At 44.9% G+C, this 22671-nt stretch overlaps 1 protein-coding gene across 9 annotated transcripts in view; it reads left to right on the top strand.

Annotated features, from left to right (window-relative positions):
• Window positions 1-22671, top strand: part of LOC124124850 — a 112595-nt gene that overhangs the window by 44047 nt on the left and 45877 nt on the right. For all 9 annotated transcript variants that reach the window (XM_048385529.1, XM_048385532.1, XM_048385534.1 and 6 more), the window contains exons 18-26: window positions 2364-2624; window positions 6352-6543; window positions 11464-11655; window positions 12671-12925; window positions 16261-16452; window positions 18317-18589; window positions 19444-19635; window positions 20846-21118; window positions 21967-22158. In XM_048385529.1, coding sequence (XP_048241486.1) covers window positions 2364-2624; window positions 6352-6543; window positions 11464-11655; window positions 12671-12925; window positions 16261-16452; window positions 18317-18589; window positions 19444-19635; window positions 20846-21118; window positions 21967-22158 — 2022 coding nt within the window. The remainder of the gene's footprint in view (window positions 1-2363; window positions 2625-6351; window positions 6544-11463; window positions 11656-12670; window positions 12926-16260; window positions 16453-18316; window positions 18590-19443; window positions 19636-20845; window positions 21119-21966; window positions 22159-22671) is intronic.

Genomic DNA, 22671 nt, shown 5'->3' on the forward strand with positions numbered 1-22671 from the left:
AAGATATTTTACCTATCCACTTCCAGAATGTCCAGGTAAGATATGTTACCTATCCACTTCCAGAATGTCCAGGTAAGATATTTTACCTATCCACTGTCAGAATGTCCAGGTAAGATATTTTACCTATCCACTTCCAGAATGTCCAGGTAAGACATTTTACCTATCCACTGCCAGAATGTCCAGGTAAGATATTTTACCTATCCACTGTCAGAATGTCCAGGTAAGATATTTTACCTATCCACTGCCAGAATGTCCAGGTAGGATATTTTACCTATCCACTGTCAGAATGTCCAGGTAGGATATTTTACCTATCCACTGTTAGAATGTCCAGGTAGGATATTTTACCTATCCACTGCCAGAATGTCCAGGTAAGATATTTTACCTATCCACAGCCAGAATGTCCAGGTAAGATATTTTACCTATCCACTGTCAGAATGTCCAGGTAGGATATTTTACCTATCCACTGCCAGAATGTCCAGGTAAGATATTTTACCTATCCACAGCCAGAATGTCCAGGTAAGATATTTTACCTATCCACTGCCAGAATGTCCAGGTAGGATATTTTACCTATCCACTGTCAGGATGTCCAGGTAGGATATTTTACCTATCCACTGTCAGAATGTCCAGGTAGGATATTTTACCTATCCACTGTCAGAATGTCCAGGTAAGATATTTTACCTATCCACTGTCAGAATGTCCAGGTAGGATATTTTACCTATCCACTGCCAGAATGTCCAGGTAGGATATTTTACCTATCCACTGTCAGAATGTCCAGGTAGGATATTTTACCTATCCACTGTCAGAATGTCCAGGTAAGATATTTTACCTATCCACAGCCAGAATGTCCAGGTAAGATATTTTACCTATCCACTGTCAGAATGTCCAGGTAAGATATTTTACCTATCCACTGTCAGAATGTCCAGGTAAGATATTTTACCTATCCACTTCCAGAATGTCCAGGTAGGATATTTTTCCTATCCACAGCCAGAATGTCCAGGTAAGATATGTTACCTATCCACTGTCAGAATGTCCAGGTAGGATATTTTTCCTATCCACAGCCAGAATGTCCAGGTAAGATATTTTACCTATCCACTGTCAGAATGTCCAGGTAGGATATTTTACCTATCCACTGTCAGAATGTCCAGGTAAGATATGTTACCTATCCACTTCGAGAATGTCCAGGTAGGATATTTTTCATATCCACAGCCAGAATGTCCAGGTAAGATATTTTACCTATCCACTGCCAGAATGTCCAGGTAAGATATTTTACCTATCCACTTCCAGAATGTCCAGGTAGGATATTTTTCCTATCCACAGCCAGAATGTCCAAGTAAGATATTTTACCTATCCACTGTCAGAATGTCCAGGTAGGATATTTTACCTATCCACAGCCAGAATGTCCAGGTAGGATATTTTACCTATCCACTGTCAGAATGTCCAGGTAGGATATTTTTCCTATCCACTGCCAGAATGTCCAGGTAAGATATTTTACCTATCCACTGTCAGAATGTCCAGGTAGGATATTTTACCTATCCACAGCCAGAATGTCCAGGTAGGATATTGTACCTATCCACTGTCAGAATGTCCAGGTAGGATATTTTTCCTATCCACAGCCAGAATGTCCAGGTAAGATATTTTACCTATCCACTTCCAGAATGTCCAGGTAGGATATTTTTCCTATCCACAGCCAGAATGTCCAGGTAAGATATTTTACCTATCCACTGTCAGAATGTCCAGGTAAGATATTTTACCTATCCACAGCCAGAATGTCCAGGTAGGATATTTTTCCTATCCACAGCCAGAATGTCCAGGTAAGATATGTTACCTATCCACTGTCAGAATGTCCAGGTAGGATATTTTACCTATCCACTTCCAGAATGTCCAGGTAGGATATTTTACCTATCCACTGTCAGAATGTCCAGGTAGGATATTTTTCCTATCCACAGCCAGAATGTCCAGGTAAGATATTTTACCTATCCACTGCCAGAATGTCCAGGTAGGATATTTTACCTATCCACAGCCAGAATGTCCAGGTAGGATATTTTACCTATCCACTGTCAGAATGTCCAGGTAGGATATTTTACCTATCCACTGTCAGAATGTCCAGGTAAGATATTTTACCTATCCACTGCCAGAATGTCCAGGTAGGATATTTTACCTATCCACTGTCAGAATGTCCAGGTAGGATATTTTTCCTATCCACAGCCAGAATGTCCAGGTAGGATATCTTACTTATCCACTGTCAGAATGTCCAGGTAGGATATACCTGTTCAGTGTAGGGGGATGCAAGTGACATGTTACTGTTTTGTATTGGTATTGGCCGTTTCTGTGTCACTCCCTTCTCGGCGTCTGTGTATTTTCAGTTGCTTTCACCAGAGGACTGCAAGATGTCCGCGTCCCTGTCGGGGACACCGTGGCCTTGTCGGCTCAGCTGACCACTGCCGGACATTCGGGCTGGAGCTGGATGAAGGATGGGGTTGCTGTTACAGAGGGGGACAGGATCAAGTTCTCCGAGGACGGTGACACATACGGCCTGACCCTGACGGGGGCGGGCGTGGCTGACTCCGGGAAGTATGTCTTCAGCGTCGGGGGAAAGACGTCGGAGGGGACAGTGACAGTGTTTGGTAAGATTATGTATTGTGACGTTGTTTGGTAAATTGTAATAGGTTTTGTGTAATGGCGCTGTGATTGTGGGTGTGTAATATGGATGGACTGTTTTGGATAATAATTGTGCTACAAGTCTTGAGTAATGTCAAGGTTTTGCCAACGTGATGGTGTGTTATTAAACGTGCGTCAGTACATTGGGAGAATATATCTGCAATAGCCTAAAGATAGCAAGAGGATAATGCTGATTATAGAGGGGTAAGCTTAAGGCTCGGGATATGGTAAATGTGAAGAGCAGCTGGTGGTAGTTGGTATGTTGGTTTCACGTCTCGCATGGTATTGGAGGGTAGTGGGTATGTTGGTTTCACGTCTCGCATGGTATTGGAGGGTAGTGGGTATGTTGGTTTCATGTCCAGCACGGTATTGGAGGGTAGTGGGTATGTTGGTTTCACGTCCAGCATGGTATTGGTCGGTAGTGGGTATGTTGGTTTCGTGTCCAGCATGGTATTGGTCGGTAGTGGGTATGTTGGTTTCACGTCCAGCATGGTATTGGTCGGTAGTGGGTATGTTGGTTTCACGTCCAGCATGGTATTGGTGGGTAGTGGGTATGTTGGTTTCATGTCCAGCATGGTATTGGAGGGTAGTGGGTATGTTGGTTTCATGTCCAGCATGGTATTGGTGGGTAGTGGGTATGTTGGTTTCATGTCCAGGATGTTTTTGGTCGGTAGTGGGTATGTTGGTTTCACGTCCAGCATGATATTGGAGGGTAGTGGGTATGTTGGTTTCACGTCCAGCATGGTATTGGTCGGTAGTTGCTATGTTGGTTTCACATCCAGCATGGTATTGGTCGGTAGTGGGTATGTTGGTTTCACATCCAGCATGGTATTGGTCGGTAGTGGGTATGTTGGTTTCACGTCCAGCATGGTATTGGTCGGTAGTGGGTATGTTGGTTTCATGTCCAGCATGGTATTGGTCGGTAGTGGGTATGTTGGTTTCATGTCCAGCATGGTATTGGAGGGTAGTGGGTATGTTGGTTTCACATCCAGCATGGTATTGGTCGGTAGTGGGTATGTTGGTTTCACGTCCAGCATGGTATTGGTCGGTAGTGGGTATGTTGGTTTCACATCTCGCATGGTATTGGAGGGTAGTGGGTATGTTGATTTCATGTCCAGCATGGTATTGGTCGGTAGTGGGTATGTTGATTTCACGTCTCGCATGGTATTGGTGTGTAGTGGGTATGTTGGTGTCACGTCCAGCATGGTATTGGTCGGTAGTGGGTATGTTGGTTTCACGTCTCGCGTGGTATTGGAGGGTAGTGGGTATGTTGGTTTCGTGTCCAGCATGGTATTGGTCGGTAGTGGGTATGTTGGTTTCACGTCCAGCATGGTATTGGAGGGTAGTGGGTATGTTGGTTTCGCGTCCAGCATGGTATTGGTCGGTAGTGGGTATGTTGGTTTCACGTCCAGCATGGTATTGGAGGGTAGTGGGTATGTTGGTTTCGTGTCCAGCATGGTATTGGTCGGTAGTGGGTATGTTGGTTTCACGTCCAGCATGGTATTGGAGGGTAGTGGGTATGTTGGTTTTATGTCCAGCATGGTATTGGAGGGTAGTGGGTATGTTGGTTTCATGTCCAGCATGGTATTGGTCGGTAGTGGGTATGTTGGTTTCACGTCCAGCATGGTATTGGTCGGTAGTGGGTATGTTGGTTTTATGTCCAGCATGGTATTGGTCGGTAGTAGGTATGTTGGTTTCACGTCCAGCATGGTATTGGTCGGTAGTGGGTATGTTGGTTTCACGTCCAGCATGGTATTGGAGGGTAGTAGGTATGTTGGTTTCACGTCCAGCATGGTATTGGAGGGTAGTGGGTATGTTGGTTTCACGTCCAGCATGGTATTGGTCGGTAGTGGGTATGTTGGTTTTATGTCCAGCATGGTATTGGAGGGTAGTGGGTATGTTGGTTTCATGTCCAGCATGGCATTGGAGGGTAGTGGGTATGTTGGTTCCATGTCCAGCATGGTATTGGAGGGTAGTGGGTATGTTGGTTTCATGTCCAGCATGGTATTGGTCGGTAGTGGGTATGTTGGTTTCACGTCTCGCATGGTATTGGAGGGTAGTGGGTATGTTGATTTCATGTCCAGCATGGTATTGGTCGGTAGTGGGTATGTTGATTTCACGTCTCGCATGGTATTGGTGTGTAGTGGGTATGTTGGTTTCACGTCCAGCATGGTATTGGTGGGTAGTGGGTATGTTGGTTTCACGTCTCGCGTGGTATTGGTGGGTAGTGGGTATGTTGGTTTCATGTCCAGCATGGTATTGGTCGGTAGTGGGTATGTTGGTTTCACGTCCAGCATGGTATTTGAGGGTAGTGGGTATGTTGGTTTCACGTCCAGCATGGTATTGGTCGGTAGTGGGTATGTTGGTTTCACGTCTCGCATGGTATTGGAGGGTAGTGGGTATGTTGGTTTCACGTCCAGCATGGTATTGGTCGGTAGTGGGTATGTTGGTTTCACGTCCAGCATGGTATTGGTCGGTAGTGGGTATGTTGGTTTCATGTCCAGCATGGTATTGGTCGGTAGTGGGTATGTTGGTTTCATGTCCAGCACGGTATTGGAGGGTAGTGGGTATGTTGGTTCCATGTCCAGCATGGTATTGGAGGGTAGTGGGTATGTTGGTTTCACGTCCAGCATGGTATTGGTCGGTAGTGGGTATGTTGGTTTCATGTCCAGCATGGTATTGGAGGGTAGTGGGTATGTTGGTTCCATGTCCAGCATGGTATTGGTCGGTAGTGGGTATGTTGGTTTCATGTCCAGCACGGTATTGGAGGGTAGTGGGTATGTTGGTTTCATGTCCAGCATGGTATTGGTCGGTAGTGGGTATGTTGGTTTCATGTCCAGCACGGTATTGGAGGGTAGTGGGTATGTTGGTTCCATGTCCAGCATGGTATTGGTCGGTAGTGGGTATGTTGGTTTCACATCCAGCATGGTATTGGTCGGTAGTGGGTATGTTGGTTTCACGTCCAACATGGTATTGGAGGGTAGTGGGTATGTTGGTTTCATGTCCAGCATGGTATTGGTCGGTAGTGGGTATGTTGGTTTCATGTCCAGCATGGTATTGGTCGGTAGTGGGTATGTTGGTTTCACGTCCAGCATGGTATTGGTCGGTAGTGGGTATGTTGGTTTCACGTCCAGCATGGTATTGGTCGGTAGTGGGTATGTTGGTTTCACGTCCAGCATGGTATTGGAGGGTAGTAGGTATGTTGGTTTCATGTCCAGCATGGTATTGGTGGGTAGTGGGTATGTTGGTTTCATGTCAAGCATGGTATTGGTCGGTAGTGGGTATGTTGGTTTCACGTCCAGCATGGTATTGGTCGGTAGTGGGTATGTTGGTTTCATGTCCAGCATGGTATTGGTCGGTAGTGGGTATGTTGGTTTCACGTCCAGCATGGTATTGGTGGGTAGTGGGTATGTTGGTTTCACGTCCAGCATGGTATTGGTGGGTAGTGGGTATGTTGGTTTCACGTCTCGTATGGTATTGGTCGGTAGTGGGTATGTTGGTTTCATGTCTCGTATGGTATTGGTCGGTAGTGGGTATGTTGGTTTCACGTCCAGCATGGTATTGGAGGGTAGTAGGTATGTTGGTTTCACGTCCAGCCTGGTATTGGAGGGTAGTGGGTATGTTGGTTTCATGTCCAGCATGGTATTGGTCGGTAGTTACTATGTTGGTTTAATTCCTTCCTGGTTTTGGCAGCTGACGGTGGCTGGTCGAACTGGGCGTCATGGCGGAGGTTCTGCTTGGCGTCATGTGGCATGGCCGGGGGTGTTGACAACAGGACCCGGGCGTGTAACAACCCTGCCCCCAGCAACGGGGGAGCATCGTGTGAAGGGGAAGCTGTGGAGATGAAGAATGCGCAGTGTGTACTGCCACCATGTCCCAACACAGGTAACGTCAGGTCCCAGTATAGGTGACGTCATGTCCTACTATAGGTGATGTCATGTCCCACTATAGGTGATGTCATGTGCCACTATAGATAACGTCATGAACCACTATAGGTGACGTCATGTCCTACTACAGGTGACGTCCTGTTCCACTTCAGGTGATGTCGTGTCCCACTATAGGTGATGTCGTGTCCCACTATAGGTGATGTCGTGTCCCACTTTAGATGACGTCATGGCCCACTATAGGTGACGTCATGTGCCACGATAGGTAGCGTCATGTCCCACTGTAGGTGATGTTGTGTCCCACTATAGGTGATGTCATGACCCACTATAGGTGATGTCGTTTCCCACTAAAGGTGATGTCATGTCCCGCTATAGGTGATGTCGTGTCCCACTATAGGTGACGTCATGGCCCACTATAGATGACATCATGTGCCACTACAGGTAACGTTATGTCCCACTTTAGGTGACGTCATATAACACTACAGGTAACGTCATGTCCCACTATAGGTGACGTCATGTGTCACTATAGGTAAGGTCATATCCCAACATAAGTGGCGTCATATAACCCTATAGTTAACGTCATATCCCAACATAAGTGGCGTCATATAACCCTATAGTTAACGTCATATCCCAACATAAGTGGCGTCTTATAACACTATAGTTAACGTCATGTCCCACTATGGGTGGCGTCATATAACACTATAGTTAACGTCATATCCCAACATAAGTGGCGTCTTATAACACTATAGTTAACGTCATGTCCCACTATGGGTGGCGTCATATAACACTATAGTTAACGTCATATCCCAACATAAGTGACGTCTTATTACACTGTTGTTAACGTCATATCCCAACATAAGTGGTGTCATATAACACTATAGTTAACGTCATATCCCAACATAAGTGGCGTCATATAACACTATAGTTAACGTCATATCCCAACATAAGTGGTGTCATATAACACTATAGTTAACGTCATATCCCAACATAAGTGACGTCTTATTACACTGTTGTTAACGTCATATCCCAACATAGGTGGTGTCATATAACACTATAGGTAACGTCATGTCCCTTTATAGGTAAAGTCATGTTCCACTTTAGGTAACATGATATCCTACAATAGGTAACATTATGCAACGTCCTACTTCAGGTAACGTAAATTCTGGTTAACAATCTTTTTCATATGACACGTTGTTATCACTCTAAACAGAGTGAACAGTCTAACCATCCACTCAAGACGTCCTAACAAATACATATGTGTGACAGTGACCTTTACTGTGTCTGTGTGTGACTGTGACGTTTACTGTGTCTGTGTGTGACACTGATGTTTACTGTGTCTGTGTGTGACTGTGACGTTTACTGTCTCTGTGCGTGACACTGATGTTTACTGTGTCTGTGTGTGACAGTGATGTTTACTGTGTGTGTGTGTGTGACAGTGACCTTTACTGTGTCTGTGTGTGACAGTGACCTTTACTGTGTCTGTGTGTGACAGTGACCTTTACTGTGTCTGTGTGTGACAGTGACGTTTACTGTGTCTGTGTGTGACAGTGACGTTTACTGTGTCTGTGTGTGACAGTGACCTTTACTGTGTCTGTGTGTGACAGTGACGTTTACTGTGTCTGTGTGTGACAGTGACGTTTACTGTGTCTGTGTGTGACAGTGACGTTTACCGTGTCTGTGTGTGACAGTGACGTTTACTGTCTGTGTGTGACAGTGACGTTTACTGTGTCTGTGTGTGACAGTGACGTTTACTGTGTCTGTGTGTGACAGTGACGTTTACTGTGTCTGTGTGTGACAGTGACGTTTACTGTGTTTGTGTGTGACAGTGACCTTTACTCTGTGTGTGTGACACTGATGTTTACTGTGTCTGTGTGTGACAGTGACCTTTACTGTGTGTGTGTGACACTGATGTTTACTGTGTGTGTGTGACACTGATGTTTACTGTGTCTGTGGGTGACACCGATGTTTACTGTGTGTGTGTGTGTGACACTGATGTTTACTTTGTCTGTGTGTGACAGTGACCTTTACTGTGTCTGTGTGTGACACTGATGTTTACTGTGTCTGTGTGTGACAGTGACCTTTACTGTGTGTGTGTGACACTGATGTTTACTGTGTCTGTGTGTGACAGTGACGTTTACTGTGTCTGTGTGTGACAGTGACGTTTACTGTGTCTGTGTGTGACACTGATGTTTGTTCTGTGTGTGTGACACCGATGTTTACTGTGTCTGGGTGTGACACTGATGTTTACTCTGTGTGTGTGACACTGATGTTTACTGTGTCTGTGTGTGACACCGATTTTTACTGTGTGTGTGTGACACTGATGTTTACTGTGTCTGTGTGTGACAGTGATGTTAACTGTGTCTGTGTGTGACACTGATGTTTACAGTGTCTGTGTGTGACACTGATGTTTACTGTGTCTGTGTGTGACAGTGACGTTTACTGTGTTTGTGTGTGACAGTGACCTTTACTCTGTGTGTGTGACACTGATGTTTACTGTGTCTGTGTGTGACAGTGACCTTTACTGTGTGTGTGTGACACTGATGTTTACTGTGTGTGTGTGACACTGATGTTTACTGTGTCTGTGGGTGACACCGATGTTTACTGTGTGTGTGTGTGTGACACTGATGTTTACTGTGTCTGTGTGTGACAGTGACCTTTACTGTGTCTGTGTGTGACACTGATGTTTACTGTGTCTGTGTGTGACAGTGACCTTTACTGTGTGTGTGTGTGACACTGATGTTTACTGTGTCTGTGTGTGACAGTGACGTTTACTGTGTCTGTGTGTGACAGTGACGTTTACTGTGTCTGTGTGTGACACTGATGTTTGTTCTGTGTGTGTGACACCGATGTTTACTGTGTCTGTGTGTGACACTGATGTTTACTCTGTGTGTGTGACACTGATGTTTACTGTGTCTGTGTGTGACACCGATTTTTACTGTGTGTGTGTGACACTGATGTTTACTGTGTCTGTGTGTGACAGTGATGTTAACTGTGTCTGTGTGTGACACTGATGTTTACAGTGTCTGTGTGTGACAATGACATTTACTGTGTCTGTGTGATGGGGATGTTTACTGTGTATGTGTGATGGGGATGTTTACTGTGTATGTGTGTGACACTGATGTTTACTGTATATGTGTGTGACACTGATGTTTACTGTGTCTGTGTGTGACACTGATGTTTACTGTGTCTGAATGTGACACTGATGTTTACTGTGTGTGTGTGTGGCACAGATGTTTACTGTATGTGTGATGGGGATGTTTACTGTGTCTGTGTGTGACAATGAGGTTAAATGTGTCTGTGTGATGGGGATGTTTACTGTGTCTGTGTGCGACAGTGACGTTTACTGTGTATTAGTGTGACTGTGACGTGTACAGTGTCTGTGTGTGACTGTGACGTGTACAGTGTCTGTGTGTGACTGTGACGTGTACATTGTCTGTGTGTGACAGTGACGTTTACTGTGTATGTGTGTGACCGTGACGTTTACTGTGTATGTGTGTGACAGTGACGTGTACAGTGTCTGTGTGTGACTGTGACGTGTACATTGTCTGTGTGTGACAGTGACGTTTACTGTGTATGTGTGTGACCGTGACGTTTACTGTGTATGTGTGTGACAGTGACGTGTACAGTGTCCGTGTGTGACATTGACGTGTACAGTGTCTGTGTGTGACAGTGACGTTTACTGTGTATGTGTGTGACTGTGACATGTACAGTGTATGTGTGTGACAGTGACGTTTACTGTGTCTGTGTGTGACAGTGACGTTTACTGTGTCTGTGTGTGACAGTGACGTTTACTGTGTATGTGTGTGACTGTGACGTGTACAGTGTCTGTGTGAGACAGTGACGTGTACAGTGTATGTGTGTGACAGTGACGTTTACTGTGTCTGTGTGTGACTGTGACATGTACAGTGTATGTGTTTGACAGTGACGTTTACTGTGTCTGTGTGTGACAGTGACGTGTACAGTGTCTGTGTGTGACAGTAACGTTTACTTTGTGTGTAACTGTTACGTGTTCTGTGTCTGTGTGTGACAGTGACGTTCACTGCATCTGTGTGAGACAGTGATGTTTACTGCGACTGTGTAACAGTGATGTTTACTGCGACTGTGTAACAGTGATATTTACTGCGACTGTGTAACAGTGGTGTTTACTGCGACTGTGTAACAGTGATGTTTACTGCGACTGTGTAACAGTGATGTTTACTGCGACTGTGTAACAGTGATATTTACTGCGACTGTGTAACAGTGGTGTTTACTGCGACTGTGTAACAGTGATGTTTACTGCGACTGTGTAACAGTGATGTTTACTGCGACTGTGTAACAGTGACGTTTACTGCGACTGTGTAACAGTGATATTTACTGCGACTGTGTAACAGTGATGTTTACTGCGACTGTGTAACAGTGATATTTACTGCGACTGTGTAACAGTGATGTTTACTGCGACTGTGTAACAGTGATGTTTACTGCGACTGTGTAACAGTGATGTTTACTGCGACTGTGTAACAGTGATATTTACTGCGACTGTGGAACAGTGATATTTACTGCGACTGTGTAACAGTGATGTTTACTGCGACTGTGTAACAGTGATATTTACTGCGACTGTGTAACAGTGATGTTTACTGCGACTGTGTAACAGTGATGTTTACTGCGACTGTGTAACAGTGATGTTTACTGCCTCTGTGTTACAGTGATGTTTACTGCGACTGTGTAACAGTGATGTTTACTGCGACTGTGTAACAGTGATGTTTACTGCGACTGTGTAACAGTGATGTTTACTGCGACTGTGTAACAGTGATGTTTACTGCGACTGTGTAACAGTGATGTTTACTGCGACTGTGTATCAGTGATGTTTACTGCGACTGTGTAACAGTGATGTTTACTGCCTCTGTGTTACAGTGACGTTTGCTCTGTGTGTGTTTAACTACAGTGAACGGCGGTTGGAGTGTGTGGACCGAGTGGGCTGTTGTCTGCACTGGATCCTGCGGCTCTGTGCCTGGAGAAGCTAACAGAACCCGCGCATGTGACAACCCCCCGCCCAGTACCACCGGCGCCCCGTGTTCCGGGGGATACATACAGAGGAAGTACCAGGTGTGTCACCTGGGCGCCTGCAACGACACGGGTCAGTTAATGTCACGTGACTTGTCATAGCAATCCACACTCATTTCCGGTAAAGATTAAAAAATATAAACTTGATTATTAAGACATTATATGCAGACTAATGATAATGTTCCCTGTGTTCTTGTTGGTTTTATTATACCCCGACATATATAGTTATACCAAGATTCCGTCCGTCCGTCCGTCCGTCCGAAAACTTTGTCCGCGCGATTTCTCTTAAACTATTCAATGGATTCATCTCAAACTTAGTACATATAATCTGTGTCATATGGAGGGGTGCAGTCAAAAGAATAAAAAATTGTTTTCATTAATTTTCCATTTTTTTATGGATTTTTCAAACCCTAACGTCCGTCTGAAAACTTTGTCCGCGCGATTTCTCTAAAACTATTCAGTGGATTCATCTCAAACTTAGTACATATAATCTGTGTCATATGGAGGGATGCAGTCAAAAGAAAAAAAATGTTTTCATTAATTTTCCATTTTTTTATGGATTTTTCAAACCCTAACGTCCGTCTGAAAACTTTGTCCGCGCGATTTCTCTAAAACTATTCAGTGGATTCATCTCAAACTTAGTACATATAATCTGTGTCATATGGAGGGGTGCAGTCAAAAGAAAAAAAATGTTTTCATTAATTTTCCATTTTTTTATGGATTTTTCAAACCCTAACGTCCGTCTGAAAACTTTGTCCGCGGGATTTCTCTTAAACTATTCAGTGGATTCATCTCAAACTTAGTACATATAATCTGTGTCATATGGAGGGGTGCAGTCAAAAGAAAAAAAATGTTTTCATTAATTTTCCATTTTTTTAATGAATTTTTCAAACCCTAAGTTAACCCTATCCCAGCTATTTAATTTGTAACTACTGACACACTAGGCGGGTCGGGGGTATTAGTGAGCCACGCTCACTGTTGCACTTGTTTTCCCCTGGTATCCATGATGAGAGATGATATATATGTACCTGGTGTCCGCCATCACTATTGACCTTGTGTTTAATGTTCTGATGTCCTCGTCTGCGCAGTAATCTCCGGGGTGAAGGACGCTCAGGTTGAAGCAGGGGCCCCAATCGAGTTGTCTGTGCAGCTAAATCAACCAGTAGAAACCGGTTGGCAGTGGATGAAGGACGGCGTCCCCATTTCCCAGGATACCCGGAACGGGATGACCCGGGACGGCAACGTCTACCGCTTGACCAGGCTCCAGTCGACCGTCCCCGACTCTGGCAAATACACCTTCACTGCTGGAGCCGCGACGTCAGAGGGCACGGTGACGGTGTTTGGTACGTCGCCAATAACCGCGTGTGTTTGTGTGTTTGTGTGTTTGTGTGTGTTTGTGTTTATGTATTGCCTCTCTGTGTGTGTTTGTGTGTGTATTTTTGTCTGTCTGTCTGTCTGTCTGTCTGTCTGTCTGTCTGTCTCTCTCTCTCTCTCTCTCTCTCTCTCTCTATATATATATATATATATAAATATATATATATACACAGTAAAAAAAGTGTTGCACCCCCTATACTTTTTCATGGAGGGGTGTTTTGAAAGGGTGTAAAGATAACCGAATTAATATTATAACCAGGATTTCGTGTATACCAACAAACCAGTGTATTGTCTATACAATGAACTTAAATGGGGTATTCCATGACCTTATGGCATGTAATAATCTCATGCTGAACTTTTACGAAAAATGAACGAACAACGAAGACGCATTAAGTATGGTGACATCTCAATAATTTTTAGTGACCAAATTCATCCAATAGGGTAAGAATGTCATATGGAGATTTGACGAACACAGTAAGTCAATATCGAGAACTTCCACCAAGCACTTGGATCACAGCTTGAAGTCTTCGTCTCATACTCCTCACCAGACGTTGGAATCGCTCCATGGGCAGCTGCTGCCACTCCTCGTGTAATGCTGCTTCCAATTCACGCAAGTTCTGTGGAGGAGGGTCCCGACGATAAATCAGGCGTCCCAAAATGTCCCATACATGTTCCAGAGGATTCAGATCTGGACTCATTGCTGGCCATGGAATCTGCGTCAGAGCATTGTTGTGGATAACCTGGGTCACAGCTCGTGAACGATGTGGTCTGGCATTGTCATCCATGAATATCGGTCTGGTGGCCAGTGGATGATTGTCAAAATGGGGCACCACAACTGGATTCAGCACCTCTTGGATGTAGCGCTCCCCTGTCAAGTTGCCTCGTATGGTCACTAAATCAAGCTTACAATCAAATGAGAAGCATCCCCAGACCATAACAGATCCACCTCCATATGGTACAGTTGGCATGATGTTTCTTGCAGTATAAGCTGTTCCAGGACGCCTCCATACTCTCACTCTGCCATCCACAACATGCAGAAGGAACCTGCTTTCGTCCGACCAGTGGACTCTTCTCCAGGACCTCAAGTTCCAGTTCTGTCTCAGTCTACACCAGGCTAGACGTAGTCGTTTGTGGTTGTCTGTGAGTTTAGGTCGCTTGATAACCCTTCTGGACTTCAACCCTGCAGCTTTAAGACGATTTCTCACGGTCTGGGTACTGAACTGTTGACGAGGAAGCCAAAGACGTTTCAAGGTTGTGCTTGTAGCAAATGGATGACGCCTTACCACCCTCAACAACGCTCTGTCATCTCTAACTGTGGTCTTACGTGGTCTGCCAGAGGGTCTGCGATTCCTTACATCATTAGTTTGTGCGTGTTTTCTGACCAAACGGCTTATTGTTGAGTAGTGATGTCCGGTTCTTCTGCCAATCTCCTTGAACGAAAGACCTGCTCCATGAAGGCCAATAATCTGCCACTTGACTGCTTCTGACAATCGTCTACCCGGCATTGTGGGTTACAATAAACTGGGCTGTCAGAGAACATCTTTTATAGGCGATGTTGAGCTTAAGAAGATACTGCAATCTGCAAATGTCATGCACCATGCAATTCACGTGCTGATTGCTACGTTTTGGTGATCATCTTCCCTCCGAAAACATTACACATTTAACATCAGATCCCCAAGGAATACCTACCATTAAAACCAGAGTCGGGCGTTTTAAATGTTGTGATGTATCAAACGTATTAATGTGGGGGTGCAACACTTTTTTTACTGTGTATATATATGTGTGTGTGTGTATTGTCTGTGTGTGTTGTCTATATATATGTGTGTGTGTATTTTCTGTGTGTATGTGCAAAGAAAGTAATTTATTGATGTCAACTTCTTCATTATGGTCAAATGGAAATGAAAGCCATGAATCATTAATCCCTGATTGCTAAAAAGCAAAGGGCAAAAAGGAGGGCAGGGGGTAATTATCACTGAGAGGTAATAACATTTGTCCATTACTACTGTCCATTGCTATTATCGATCAGCGTAAATAAACTGTTAGGCCCCCCATGTTAAGTTTTCACCTGTGTTATTGTAGGTATTTTCTTGTTACATATATATTCTCTCTGCTTCCTGGCACTCATTCACCTGATGAAGGAGTAAGCATATACCCCGTAACGTTGTGTTCCTCACAAGAAAGAGGTTGACAACAGCGTGACGTCAGCGAACATGTATACAGGATGTGAATATTTAAGTGTGTGGCATATCGTGACGTCAGCAAAAACACACCATGTTTCTGATTGAGGGTGTAGCATAGCGTGACGTCAGCGAACACACACCATGTTACTGACTGAGTGTGTGGCACAGCGTGACTTCAGCGAACACACACCATGTTACTGACTGAAGTGTAGCATAGCGTGACGTCAGCGAACACACACCATGTTACTGATTGAGGGTGTAGCATAGCGTGACGTCAGCGAACACACACCATGTTACTGACTGAGTGTGTGGCACAGCGTGACGTCAGCGAACACACACCATGTTACTGACTGAAGTGTAGCATAGCGTGACGTCAGCGAACACAGACCATGTTACTGACTAAGTGTGTGGCATAGCGTGACGTCAGCGAACACACACCATGTTACTGACTGAGTATGTGGCATAGCGTGACGTCAGCAAACAAACACCATGTTACTGACTGAGTTTGTGGCATAGTATGACGTCAGCGAACACACACCATGTTACTGACTGAGTGTGTGGCATAGTGTGACGTCAGCGAACATGTACACAGGATGTGAATAGTTAAGTGTGTGGCATAGCGTAATGTCAGCGAACACACACCGTGTTACTGATTGAGTGTGTGGGATAGCATGACGTCAGCAAACACACACCATGTTACTGATTGAGTGTGTGGCATAGCATGACGTCAGCGAACACACACCATGTTGCTGACTGAGTGTGTGGTATAGCGTGACGTCAGCGAACACACACCATGTTACTGATTGAGGGTGTAGCAAAGCGTGACGTCAGCGGCCATATACACAGGGTGTGAATATTTAAGTGTGTGGCATAGTGTGACGTCAGCGAACACACACCATGTTACTGACTGAGTGTGTTGCATAGCGAGACGTCAGCGAACATGTACACAGGATGTGAATATTTGAGTGTGTTGCATAGCGTGACTTCAGCGAAGAAACATGTGAATATATGAGAATGTGGCAAAGTGTGACGTCAGCGAACACACACCATGTTACTGATTGAGTGTGTGGCATAGCGTGACGTCAGCGAATATACATATCTGCCATTGTCTGTTGATGCTGCAGTTAACGGGGCCTGGACGGAGTGGTCGCCGGCTGTGAGGGTGTGTGGCGCCACGTGCGGTCAGTCGGTCAGTGGGACGGACACGAGGACACGGACATGTACCAACCCTGTTCCAGTCAATGGCGGAAGCACCTGTGTTGGCAATCCACTGGAAATACAAACCATTAACTGCCCAGTGCCAACATGTGTCAATGGTAAGAAGTGTTACCTCTCTCATGACGTAATGTCCAAGTAAGTGTTACCTCTCTCATGACGTAATGTCCAAGTAAGTGTTACCTCTCTCATGACGTAATGTCCAAGTAAGTGTTACCTCTCTCATGACGTAATATCCAGGTATATGTTACCTCTCTCATGACATAATGTCCAGGTAAGTGTTACCTCTCTCATGACGTAATATCCAGGTAAGTTTTACCTCTCTTATGACGTAATGTCCAGGTAAGTGTTACCTCTCTCATGACGTAATGTCCAAGTAAGTGTTACCTCTCTCATGACGTAATGTCCAAGTAAGTGTTATCTCTCTCATGACGTAATATCCAAGTAAGTGTTACCTCTCTCATGACGTAATGTCCAGGTAAGTGTTCCCACTCTCATGACGTAATGTCTAGGTAAGTGTTACCTCTCTCATGACGTAATATTCAGGTAAGTGTTACCTCTCTCATGACGTAATGTCCAGGAAAGTGTTACCTCTCTCATGACGTAATGTCCAAGTAAGTGTTACCTCTCTCATGACGTAATATCCAGGTAAGTGTTACCTCTCTCATGACGTAATGTCCAGGTAAGTGTTACCTCTCTCATGACGTAATGTCCAAGTAAGTGTTACCTCTCTCATGACGTAATGTCAGATTAAGTGTTACCTCTCTCATGACGTAATGTCCAAGTAAGTGTTACCTCTCTCATGACGTAATGTCCAAGTAAGTGTTACCTCTCTCATGACGTAATGTCCAGGCAAGTGTTACCTCTCTCATGACGTAATGTCCAGGCAAGTATTACCTCTCTCATGACGTAATGTCCAGGTAAGTGTTACCTCTCTCATGACGTAATGTCCAGGTAAGTGTAACCTCTCTCATGGCGTAATGTCCAGGTAAGTGTTACCTCTCTCATGACGTAATGTCCAGGTAAGTTTTACCTCTCTCATGACGTAATGTCCAAGTAAGTGTTCCCGCTCTCATGACGTAATGTCTAGGTAAGTGTTACCTCTCATGACGTAATGTCCAGGTAAGTGTTACCTCTCAGAATCAGATTGGCCAGGTTATATATGACATATGTTTTGAGTAGGAAAGTACATGTTCGTTTTAATGGTATGGCATATTGTAGTGTAAATGGTTTCAATGATACGCATTTAGAAGTAAGAAGAACATTGGAACATGACATTTCTAATAATAACAGCTACTTTATTGTTGGGAACAACGTTCCAGGGCTACTTCTTGCCCTGTAATCAGGTGAAAACTCCCCCGAAAAGCCAGTGACGTACAATGAAAGAGCAATGGAGATTGGCATGATTACATTGAACTGAATAGGGGAACAATATAACAAAACAAACACAGGTGCCCAGTGTGTGGGCAGAGACTGGTTATAGAACGGTGAGATAAACGCTGGGTAGGTAGATTCCTTGATCGGCTTGGTGCGTTACATTTCTAGTTTCTATCAGTGATTGATGTTGGTTTGTTAACAGGAAATATTGTGGTCAGGATTGTGTACTTGTTGTTACCCTGTCTGGCGCTCGGCATTAAGGGGCTGAAACAAGGACTGATTGGTTCGGAGTCAGTATACTATGTCTGAGTGGGGTATTCATGTTAAACTGCGGCATGGTATCTCAGTGGGCTAGCACTATAAATCGTATCAGTCAGGACAAGTACAAGCAGCCACAAACACACGCGCACGTGCACGCACACGGACACGCACGCGCACACACACACACACACACACACGTGCATGCACGTCGCTATATTAGTGCAATAATCTTGGACGCGACGTTAAACCCAATTTCGCCTCACCTGACGCTCATGTTTTCAAGGTTTCCCAGCGTCCTTGTTAAATGCCCGCTTGCTGTTTGTCAAGCCTCAGGGCAGGTTGCCGTCGTCTCCGGTGTGCAGAACGCTCAAGTAGAAGCAGGGGCCCCAATCGTGTTGTCTGCGCAGCTAAATCAACCAGTAGAAACCGGTTGGCAGTGGATGAAGGACGGTGTCCCCGTTACCCAGGATACGCGGAACGTGATGACCCGGGACGGCAACGTCTACCGCTTAACCAGGTTCCAAGCGAATGTCAACGACACCGGCAACTACACCTTCATCGCTGGAGGGGCGACGTCGGAGGGAGGAGTGTTTGTGTACGGTACGTCGCGTGTCTGTGTTCACTGTAGCCTCGAATGGCACGAAGAAGCTTGGTTATCAAAACTTGCCATTCTGGATTGCTTATGCTATAATTAAAAGTGAGTATGACTTGACGCCGCCTTTAGCAATATTCAAGCCAAAGCACGGCGGGGGACACCAGAAATTGGACTTCACACATTGTACCCATGTCGGGAGTCGAACCCAGGTCTTCGGTGTGACGAGCGAACGCTTTAACCACTAGGCTACCCGGCCGATCCGGTTGTTTCTGTATACTTGGAAGATCATATACCATACATGTTGGTAAATAAATGAAGATTCACTCATATTTAAGAGATATTAGATTGGTTCGACGCACAAACGGACATACTGGTATGTTGTGTGAACCGATGCTCATAAACGCATCACATGTGACGTCATAGATGTCCAGTCATAGATGAAGTCACATGTGATGCGTTTATGAGCATCGGTGTGAGTCGAGAAGTACCATTTGTCTCGTGCAGACTTAGCGTGTAAAGTTTGGAAATCACGTGCGGCATATCGTGATAAGAATATAGACACTCTGTGGTAACACTCGACTGATTGTCAGTCTTGTCATTTATTGGTACACACTGGAAAGATCTCTTCTTAACGTACATACATACTCCTCTATATATTTCTATGGTTCGCGTTTCTTTCGGTGGTGAGTTATCAATTCAACAGTTGATTTATTTAATAACTCACATCAGCCGCTGATGCTACAGTTAACGGGGGCTGGACAGTTCTATTGACAATATATATATTTACACAATGTCTGCTATTGCCATCTTTTTCCATCCAGCGTCACATAATATCTTCTGTTGTCTGTTGATGCTGCAGTTAACGGGGGCTGGACGGAGTGGTCGCCGGCTGTGAAGGTCTGTAGCGCTACGTGCGGTCAGTCGGTCAGTGGGACGGACACGAGGACACGGACATGTACCAACCCTGTTCCAGTCAATGGCGGAAGCACTTGTGCTGGAAATCCACTAGACATACAAGGCGTTATCTGCCCAGTGCCAACATGTGTCAATGGTAAGAAGTGTTACCTCTCTCATGACGTAATGTCCAAGTAAGTTTTACCTCTCTCATGACGTAATGTCCAAGTAAGTGTTACCTCTCTCATGACGTAATGTCGAGGTAAGTATTACCTCTCTCATGACGTAGGGTCCAAGTAACTGTTACCTCTCTCATGACGTAATGTCCAAGTAAGTATTACATCTCTCATGACGTAATGTCCAGGTAAGTGTTACCTCTCTCATGACGTAATGTCCGAGTAAGTATTACATCTCTCATGACGTAATGTCCAGGTAAGTGTTACCTCTCTCATGACGTAATGTCCAAGTAAGTATTACATCTCTCAATACGTAATGTCCAGGTAACTGTTACCTCTCTCATGGCGTAGGGTCCAAGTAAGTATTACCTCTCCCATGACGTAATGTCCAGGTAAGTATTACCTCTCTCATGACGTAATGTCCAGGTAAGTGTTACCTCTCTCATGACGTAATATCCAGGTAAGTGTTACCTCTCTCATGACGTAATGTCCAGGTAAGTGTTACCTCTCTTATGACATAATGTCCAGGTAAGTGTTACCTCTCTCATGACGTAATATCCAGGTAAGTGTTACCTCTCTCATGACGTAATGTCCAGGTAAGTGTAACCTCTCAGAATCAGATTGGCCAGGTTATATATGACATATGTTTTGAGTAGGAAAGTACATGTTCGTTTTAATGGTATGAAATATTGTAGTGCAAATGGTTTCAATGATACGCATTTAAAAGTAAGAAGAACATTGGAACATGACATTTCTAATAATAACAGCTACTTTATTGTTGGGAACAACGTTTCAGGGCTACTTCTTGCCCTGTAATCAGGTGAAAACTCCCCCGAAAAGCCAGTGATGTACACTGAAAGAGCAATGGAGATTGGCATGATTACATTGAACTGAATAGGGGAACAATATAACACTATAAATCTAGCACTATAAATTGTATCAGTCCGGACAAGTACAAGCAGCCACACACACACGCGCACACACGCACACACACACACACACACACACACACAAACACACGCACGCACGCACGCACACACACACACACACACACACACGTGCATGCACGTCGCTATATTAGTGCAATAATCTTGGTGGACGCGACGTTAAACCCAATTTCGCCTCACCTGACGCTCATGTTTTCAAGGTTTCCCAGCGTCCTTGTTAAATGCCCGCTTCCTGTTTGTCAAGCCTCAGGGCAGGTTGCCGTCGTCTCCGGTGTGCAGAACGCTCAAGTAGAAGCAGGGGCCCCAATCGTGTTGTCTGCGCAGCTAAATCAACCAGTAGAAACCGGTTGGCAGTGGATGAAGGACGGTGTCCCCATTACCCGGGATACGCGGAACGTGATGACCCGGGACGGCAACGTCTACCGCTTAACCAGGCTCCAAGCGAACGTCAACGACACCGGCAACTACACCTTCATCGCTGGAGGGGCGACATCGGAGGGAGGAGTGTTTGTGTACGGTACGTTGCGTGTCTGTGTTCACTGTAGCCTTGAATGGCACGAAAAAGCTTGGTTACCAAAACTCTTGATTGTTTATGATATAATTTAAAAGTGAGTATGACTTGACGCCGCCTTTAGCAATATTCAAGCCAAATCACGGCGGGGGACACCAGAAATGGGACTTCACACATTGTACCCATGTCTGGAGTCGAACCCAGCTCTTCGGTGTGACGAGCGAACGCTTTAACCACTTGGCTACCCGACAGACCCGGTTGTGTGTGATGTACTTGGAAGATCATATACCATACATGTTGGTAAATATATGAATATTCACTCATATTCAAGAGATATTAGATTGGTTCGACGCACAAACGGACATACTGGTATGTTGTGTGAACCGATGCTCCTAAACGCATCACATGTGACGTCATAGATGTCCAGTCATAGATGACGTCACATGTGATGCGTTTATGAGCATCGGTGTGAGTCGAGATGTACCATTTGTCTCGTGCAGACTTAGCGTGTAAAGTTTGGAAATCACGTGCGCATATCGTGATAAGAATATAGACACTCTGTGGTAACACTCGACTGATTGTCAGTCTTGTCATTTATTGGTACACATTGGGAAGATCTCTTCTTAACGTGCATCCATACTTTTTTATTTCTTTCTATGGTTCGCGTTTCTTTCGGTGGTGAGTTATCAATTCGACAGTTGATTTATTTAATAACTCACATCAGCCGCTGATGCTACAGTTAACGGGGGCTGGACAGTTCTATTGACAATATATATATTTACACAATGTCTGCTATTGCCATCTTTTTCCATCCAGCGTCACATAATATCTTCTGTTGTCTGTTGATGCTGCAGTTAACGGGGGCTGGACGGAGTGGTCGCCGGCTGTGAAGGTCTGTAGCGCCACGTGCGGTCAGTCGGTCAGTGGGACGGACACGAGGACACGGACATGTACCAACCCTGTTCCAGTCAATGGCGGAAGCACTTGTGCTGGAAATCCACTAGACATACAAGGCGTTATCTGCCCAGTGCCAACATGTGTCAATGGTAAGAAGTGTTACCTCTCTCATGACGTAATGTCCAAGTAAGTTTTACCTCTCTCATGACGTAATGTCCAAGTAAGTGTGACCTCTCTCATGACATAATGTCCAGGTAAGTGTTACCTCTCTCATGACATAATGTCCAGGTAAGTGTTACCTCTCTCATGACATAATGTCCAGGTAAGTGTTACCTCTCTCATGACGTAATGTCCAGGAAAGTGTTACCTCTCTCATGACGTAATGCCCAGGTAAGTGTTACCTCTCATGACGTAATGCCCAGGAAAGTGTTACCTCTCATGACGTAATGCCCAGGTAAGTGTTACCTCTCTCATGACGTAATGTCCAGGTAAGTGTTACCTCTCTCATGACGTAATGTCCAGGAAAGTGTTACCTCTCATGACGTAATGCCCAGGTAAGTGTTACCTCTCTCATGACGTAATGTCCAAGTAAGTATTGCGTCTCTCATGACGTAATGTCTAGGTAAGTGTTACCTCTCATGACGTAATGTCCAGGTAAGTGT

Source organism: Haliotis rufescens, unplaced genomic scaffold (genome assembly GCF_023055435.1).
Source record: "Haliotis rufescens isolate VD_foot unplaced genomic scaffold, xgHalRufe1.0.p SCAF_6, whole genome shotgun sequence".
Classification (NCBI taxonomy): domain Eukaryota; kingdom Metazoa; phylum Mollusca; class Gastropoda; order Lepetellida; family Haliotidae; genus Haliotis; species Haliotis rufescens.